Source organism: Homalodisca vitripennis, chromosome 6 (assembly GCF_021130785.1).
Source record: "Homalodisca vitripennis isolate AUS2020 chromosome 6, UT_GWSS_2.1, whole genome shotgun sequence".
NCBI classification, from domain to species: Eukaryota; Metazoa; Arthropoda; class Insecta; order Hemiptera; family Cicadellidae; genus Homalodisca; species Homalodisca vitripennis.
The window spans coordinates 11,358,844-11,367,201 of NC_060212.1; the positions used below are offsets into that span (position 1 = coordinate 11,358,844).

Sequence of the window (8,358 nt, forward strand, 5' to 3'; positions counted from 1 at the left end):
CCGTTTGCATACTATCGCTGTGGTAAGAAAATATTTCAATCATATATATTTTGTTTACTTGTACTGAAAATTGAATATTGTAACATAAAAGTGTCAAACATGAGTAGTACATAATTTTTAAAATACGATTACTATGGTTATTTAAGGAATTAAACTATTTAGGACATTCATTATGAGTATTGTGAATTGGATATGGTCAAAGTTCCGTTATTACAATATATTATAATCTGGTCAGGATAATATAAAAGTTTAATTAAATATGCTACTGAGTATTCTAGAGTGGTACACCCAAACTTAAAAGAGATCAATGCAGGCATTAAGGATGAAAATTATATTTCCATATTTAATTTGGACTCGTTTAGTGGTTGTCGACTAATGTGAGATAAACACTGGAGTATTTCTTGTTTTCCAACAAAAGATATTAAAAGTTAAAACCATTCAATAAGTAATCAGGCAGAATGGGGGATACCGCGGGGGATATAGATATATCGGCCGGTGGCGGTCGAGCAAAGATCGACATTCTGAAGATGTCGAGCCACACGGAGTTGCTGCACAGCTTCATGAGAGTGGACTACGGAGAGGAATCGGGATCGGAGTCGGGAGAACCTACAAAAGGAAAGAAAGCCACCAAGAAGAAACCAGAGGGGGAGCCGCGAAGAGATTTCGAGAGGCGAAGAGAGCGGGAGAGGCCGAGAAGTCCTGGAACTCCGCCTCCAGCGGGCCCGACTTCCTTCCAGCAGATCAAGCGAGAGATCATAGCCAAGGCGAAGGCGGATCGTCAGAAGCTCCTGAAGAGCAAGAAGATAAAGGGCCAACGCCGGCAAGAGGAGATATATACGGATAAGGACCGAGCTGCAGCGGTCAACATGGGCAGCAGGGACATCAAACACTCGCTGAAGATGAAGAGGAGGCAGGACCGCAGCAAGGCGTTACAGATCCCTGAGGAGGCGGAGCCCAGTACTTTGCTGGCCCTGGGTAGTCATGAACTGCGCTCGGGAGACGTAGACATCGCTATCGGCTTTGTCAACAAGGTAAACGTGCATCTGGACACGCTTCAGATAGAAACCATTAAACCATAATACACAACTTAGTCTTCTATTTTCATATTTTATAGATTTATTACGAACTGTTCGATCGAAAAGAACAACATCAAACTGAATCAAAGCCGGTTTATAAATATCTGTAAACAATTCTGGGTACAGTACAACTATACTTTTTGGCTGCGATGCAGTGTTTTCCAGTTGTGCGCAGCTCTTATAACTGGTGTTGTAAGAACACAAGAACTGTTAAAATAAGATTCCCCCTTATACTGCTAGAGTGGATTTTAACTGAGTGTATTCAAATAGTGAGTATGCGGATAAGATTACGCACGTTTCTGTGGCAGCCTTCTGTTAAGAAATATATGATCGGTGATTCCTCCTACTCTTAGGAAGAAAAATGGATATCTGGGAGTTTTAGTTGTAGTGGGCCCAGAATTGAAAATAAATTCAGAAGGAACAGTTTGCAAAAGTTATATGCTGTCATCCTAGGAACTTGGGGTTTCTTGAAGAATTGGGACTTCCTCGAAAGACTTTGGAGGCGTCAGAACTAGCAACTGATTCACGAAATGGCATCATGTCATTATTTTTACATGATCAGGCGGTAACATTCTTTAGCCTCCCTTCTCTGTTATCCTTCTTCTGATATCCGAAGGTAGCACGATAAACCAAACCCTGAGTTTATCTCCAAATCATCCCACCCATATGTAAATAATTTTAAACTAGTGAACTAACCCTGGAGATTATTAGTTTTAAAATACTATACTATGATCATTTTATGTTTGTAGGCGTTAGAATTATGTTCTACGGACAAGAACGCCCTGGTAGCTCGCAGCAAGTGCTACCTGCTGCTGGGGGAGCCCAACCTCGCACTCAAGGATGCAGAGACAGCCCTTGCAGGAGATAAGACCTTTGTCAAGGGTGAGAGACCTTTAACTAACATTCCCTAACATTCTATGTCCCTACAGTTATACTAACTGTTTAGTAATCATTGATGGATTGACGTGTTTTGAAGGTATCCTCCAAAAGGCCGAGGCTCTCTACCACCTGGGTGACTTCGAGCATGCACTCATGTACTACCACCGCGGCCTGCGTATCCGCCCGGAGATGCAGGAGTTCCGGCTTGGCGTTCAGAAGTCCAAGGAGGCCATAGAGAATACTATTGGCAGTGAGTTGTGTGTTGCGAGTTAGACTGATCTACCAAAGGAGTACTATCAAAACTGTTAAAAGAAGATTGGGATTGGAATTTCTCTTTTCGTTGATTTTCTTTAGCACTTGTTGTTAGTCAACAGGTTTATATAAAAATATCAAATTTAGGTGACATGCAACTAATCCTGACTGAAATGACTTGTGAGGTGACAACATTAGTTTAGATGAATTTCATCGACGTCATTTAATATTTTGTGTACTAAATTTAATGGCTGAGCGTTAGTGAATCCTACTACACGAGGTGCTAGAAAAATGTCATTTCAGACAAGTCTGTCTGTCTATCCACACGATATCTCTGAAATGAATTTACCTATAAACTAGAAAATTTGCATGTAGCTTCATTTAGATTTAAGCAACAACGAGTTTGAAGATGGCGTATGTCACTGGATTTGGTTGAGCGTTAGTGAAAATTGTTATATTGGTCTTATGAGTAACCATGATGGTAACGAGAATGTCATAGAACGCATTTGTAAACAAACCAAGTACAACAGTATGATGCGATATAAACATGTAGTATGGTAACACATTAACACTATAGTAACACATTGACACTGTAGTGACACATTAACACTGTAGTGACGCATTAACACTATAGTAACACATTGACACTATAGTAACACATTGACACTGTAGTGACACATTAACACTGTAGTGACGCATTAACACTATGTAACAGATTAACACTATATAACGTATTAACACTGTAGTGACACATTAACACTGTAATGGCACATTACCACTATAGTGACACATTAACACAATAGTGACGCATTACCACTATATTGATACATTTACACTATAGTGACGCATTAACACTATGTAACACATTAACACTATAGTGACGTATTAACACTATAGTAACACATTAACACTGTAGTGACACATTAACACTGTATTGATACATTAACACCATAGTGACACATTAACACTGTATTGACACATTAACACCATAGTGACACATTAACACTGTATTGACACATTAACACTATAGTGACACTAATACTATGTAACACATTAACAATATAGTAACGCATTAACACCATAGTGACACATTAACACTGTATTGACACATTAACACTATAGTAACACATTAACACTGTATTGACACATCAACACCATAGTGACACATTAACACTGTATTGACACATTAACACTATAGTGACACTAATACTATGTAACACATTAACAATATAGTAACTCACAAACACCATAGTGACACACTAACACCGTATTGACACATTAACACTATAGTAACATATTACCACTATAGTAACACATTAACACTACAGTAACACACTAACACTATAGTAACACACTAACACTACAGTAACACACTAACACTATAGTAACACATTAAGACTAAAGTAACTCACTAACACTATAGTAACACACTAACACTACAGTACCGCATTAACACTGTAGTGACATATTAACACTATAGTAAGACATTAACACTACAGTAACACACTAACACTATAGTAACACATTAAGAGTATAGTAACACATTAACACTACAGTAACACACTAACACTATATTGACATATTAACACTATAGTAACATATTAACACTATAGTAACACATTAACACTACAGTTACACACTAACACTATAGTAACACATTAACACTATAGTAACACATTAACACTACAGTTACACACTAACACTATAGTAACACATTAACACTATAGTAACACACTAACACTTCAGTAACACATTAACACTATAGTAACACATTAACACTATAGTAACACATTAACACTACAGTTACACACTAACACTATAGTAACACATTAACACTATAGTAACACATTAACACTATAGTAACACATTAACACTACAGTTACACACTAACACTATAGTAACACATTAACACTATAGTAACACATTAACACTACAGTTACACACTAACACTATAGTAACACATTAACACTATAGTAACACATTAACACTATAGTAACACACTAACACTACAGTTACACACTAACACTATAGTAACACATTAACACTATAGTAACACGTTAACACTACAGTAACACACTAACACTATAGTAACACATTAAGACTATAGTAACACATTAACACTATAGTAAAACATTAACACTATAGTAACACACTAACACTTCAGTAACACACTAAGACTATAGTAAACACATTAACACTATAGTAACACATTAACACTATAGTAACACACTAACACTACAGTTACACACTAACACTATAGTAACACACTAACACTACAGTAACACTGTTCCAGACAAGGTGGGTTCACGACTGACAGTGCCAATGTTCCTGGCCGAGCAGAGCAAAGCTGCGAACAGCAAGGGGTCGAGTGCGGGACCTGCAGGCCGTTCTGTGACCAGTGGTGTCACCTCGGAGCGAGGAAAGAGTGCCATCAGGGTGGACGAAATAGCGAAGATCAGTTCAGGCAGCAAGAAGGCAGACAAACTGCTGCTGGGCGGACTCAACGTGGACAAGGAATACTTCGAGGAGCTGCTGAAACACCCAGGTCAGCACATCATCGTCTTCAGTAGTGTGTCCTTGTATATCCTGTCACATTTCTTTATTATTGGAGGATCTGTGATTTCGATCCAGTCTTCTATTGGTGTGCTTACAGTTCCTTTCAATTTCAGCCGAGTTTTACATATGCCTATCATATTGAAGATTCTCTTTGTTTATTGGATTTAATTATTCATTTGAAGATCAAACAATCCAGTAACTAGAGATTTTATTTTTATTTCCTGGAGCCTTCAGCTTTCAAGGAAAGCACGATCAGACCCACAAACTCAATACGAAGTGGTTATCAAAATTACATAAACAAATGTATACATAATTAAAACACGTCATAAATACAAGGAGAAAACGTTTTTAATTTAAAATCTTAGGACATTATGTCTAATATGTATGAAGAAAACTAAAATTAATATTTCATTAGATTTACAATTGTAACGGTGAATTATTTAATGACCCAAAATCATTATTTACTAAACATTTTTGCTCTCATTTTTAAAAATTGTTTGAGAAGCATGGATAATATTTTAATCTGGACCTCCTTTAATAGCTCTTTCAGCAACTAAGTTTTATTAAATGACAGCTGTGGTAACAAAATTGAACTGCTTAAATAATAGTAGCTCTTCTGTATACAGAATTGCTGCGGGGTGTATCAGTTTAGTTTTTTATATAACATGATTACATGGAGTAAATATTGTTCTGACATTTATAGGCATAGTTTAACCAAATGATAAAGTGCCTGTTTTGTAATTCTTCTGCAGTATTTAGTTTATATTAGTAATCTGGAAACATGAAGTCAAATGGAACATGTAATATTAATATTAACATATACCTTTGCGTTTATACATTTTTAATTAACGAATCCAGATAATCCTCGCTTTTAATACATACTAGCCAGAAGATGACGTACTAGAAGTTGAAACTATAGTAACATCTATGACTACTATGTGGACAGCGTGACGAAGGTGTGTGTTAATATGAATTATGTATAAGTAGTTCAGGTCTATCAAACATAAAGGATACCAACATTTAACACTATTGTCATATTCTACTTAAAACAAAACCGGCTGAACCTTGAAAAGTTTTAAGTGAACCACTGAAGACCTTTAATTTATTTACCAATTGCTGATTACTGGACATGTATTATTCGTTCTGTCAATATAGACCTGAATTTTTATAGTCATTTCAACAAGGGATTATAAATTCTTAAATGAAAACCGAACTGAGCAATATATCAGTCATTTAAACATAGTGCTCACAAATACATGTTCAAACAGTTAAAAGTACGCTATTTATTGCAGACATAAAGTGCTTACACAAAGAAATGGACAACAACCCGATACAGCGCTATGCCGAAGAAGGAGTCGCTTTTATAAAGAACCGTCAGGAGTTCTGGCGACAGCAGAGGTTTGACACCTCAGGGGGCACGACCAAGCGGAGGCGGCCGTCCAAGAAAAGCATCAAGTCTACTGAATCAAACAAATCCTCTTAGTGTACAATAGATAGATAGTTGTTAATTGTGTTAGGAATTAGCACTGTCTTAATACATTATCGCTAGAGCAGGCCGCACTACAATAGTCTGATGATCTTTGAGGCGGTGTTGCCATATCGTTGATAGTCTCCAGATGTTCCGCCATATACCGTCACATACCGTCGGCTTGACGTGTACTTTGCAAAATAGATTATTGAAATCAAATCACGTATATTGTGTTAGTTTATTGCAAATAGTGTTGAGACCAAAGGCAAAAAGAGTAATATTCCATAACTGTAAATTTGGCAACAGTGTAGAACGAGATTCAGATGCACCGGACACCATCAGATACGAGTAATTTTAGTTCGGACTGCTCTAACAGACTGGTTGTGATCCTCCTTGACATAGAGATTAAATTCCATCTGACATAGAGATTAAATTCCATCTCAGGCTTTTTAGTACGCACACACTATCGGACTAGATTCGACAACACATGGGTCTAATCTAAAGTTTTACACAAAGGAGGCTATTTAATACCTCCACCCTTCACAACACAGTACAGTAGAAAATATAGTGAAGATCAAAAAATGCAAATGCTAGTTTTCATTAGAAATATATTGTATGTTTGTAATCACTGCACCGAAGTAAAAAGTGATTTTTTGTGAAAATGTCCGTTCTATAGTAGGCTACAACTGTCGTCTATATAAATATGAATGTGGATGTAAGCATTGGGTATAAAGCATCAAATTCAACCAGTTTTCGATTTGCAGAAATGATTTTTTAGAACACTTTTAAATTAATATGGCATTGGTTAAAACAAACTAAATTATTTAAAACAGTTCTCTAGAGATTGTGATTATGTTTGTAATATTATACGAGCTCACGGCCCAAACGTATTTCGCTATACGTTCTTGTTCAAAATAAATAAAACATTAAAATTATTTAAAACAGTTCTCTAGAGATTGTGATTATGTTTGTAATATTATACGAGCTCACGGCCCAAACGTATTTCGCTATACGTTCTTGTTCAAAATAAATAAAACATTAAAATTATTTAAAACAGTTCTCTAGAGATTGTGATTATGTTTGTAATATTATACGAGCTCACGGCCCAAACGTATTTCGCTATACGTTCTTGTTCAAAATAAATAAAACATTAAAATTATTTAAAACAGTTCTCTAGAGATTGTGATTATGTTTGTAATATTATACGAGCTCACGGCCCAAACGTATTTCGCTATACGTTCTTGTTCAAAATAAATAAAACATTAAAATTATTTAAAACAGTTCTCTAGAGATTGTGATTATGTTTGTAATATTATACGAGCTCACGGCCCAAACGTATTTCGCTATACGTTCTTGTTCAAAATAAATAAAACATTAAAATTATTTAAAACAGTTCTCTAGAGATTGTGATTATGTTTGTAATATTATACGAGCTCACGGCCCAAACGTATTTCGCTATACGTTCTTGTTCAAAATAAATAAAACATTAAAATTATTTAAAACAGTTCTCTAGAGATTGTGATTATGTTTGTAATATTATACGAGCTCACGGCCCAAACGTATTTCGCTATACGTTCTTGTTCAAAATAAATAAAACATTAAAATTATTTAAAACAGTTCTCTAGAGATTGTGATTATGTTTGTAATATTATACGAGCTCACGGCCCAAACGTATTTCGCTATACGTTCTTGTTCAAAATAAATAAAACATTAAAATTATTTAAAACAGTTCTCTAGAGATTGTGATTATGTTTGTAATATTATACGAGCTCACGGCCCAAACGTATTTCGCTATACGTTCTTGTTCAAAATAAATAAAACATTAAAATTATTTCTTGGTAAAACTCAGTTGATAACGTGTTAGAGATTATATGTATACTGTGATTTTTAAGAAGTCTGGCATATGAATCCATCTATTGATATATACAGAAAACCTTTTAATTTTTAAAACATTTAAATTGTTAGGTTATATAATATTTACACCATTTGAGGGGTTTTACCAAACATTAGACGAGTATGTATGGTATTTAGCAGTGTTGTCCTGTAGAGAAAGGCGAGAGAGTTCGGGTTATTGCCGTAGACAATATAATGTTTTTACTGGCATGTAACATTTATCGGAGTTTTTTA

At 35.5% G+C, this 8,358-nt stretch overlaps 1 protein-coding gene across 1 annotated transcript; it reads left to right on the forward strand.

The window, feature by feature from the left end:
• Positions 1–230: 230 nt before the first annotated feature.
• LOC124364100 (outer dynein arm-docking complex subunit 4) lies at positions 231–8,053 on the forward strand. The gene is made up of 5 exons (XM_046819283.1): positions 231–1,031; positions 1,826–1,958; positions 2,053–2,205; positions 4,501–4,752; positions 6,056–8,053. The coding sequence occupies exons 1-5, from the start codon at positions 459–461 to the stop codon at positions 6,244–6,246; spliced, it is 1,302 nt and encodes a 433-aa protein (XP_046675239.1). The 5' UTR covers positions 231–458; the 3' UTR covers positions 6,247–8,053.
• Positions 8,054–8,358: the final 305 nt, after the last annotated feature.

What these genes read in the sequence shown, in the direction of transcription:
- LOC124364100 (XM_046819283.1), top strand. Translation starts at nt 459, where the DNA reads ATGGGGGATACCGCGGGGGATATAGATATATCGGCCGGTGGCGGTCGA. An exon ending in CTATCGGCTTTGTCAACAAG is followed by an intron (nt 1,032 to 1,825) that starts GTAAACGTGCAT and finishes TTATGTTTGTAG; the next exon opens with GCGTTAGAATTATGTTCTAC. An exon ending in CATAGAGAATACTATTGGCA is followed by an intron (nt 2,206 to 4,500) that starts GTGAGTTGTGTG and finishes ACACTGTTCCAG; the next exon opens with ACAAGGTGGGTTCACGACTG.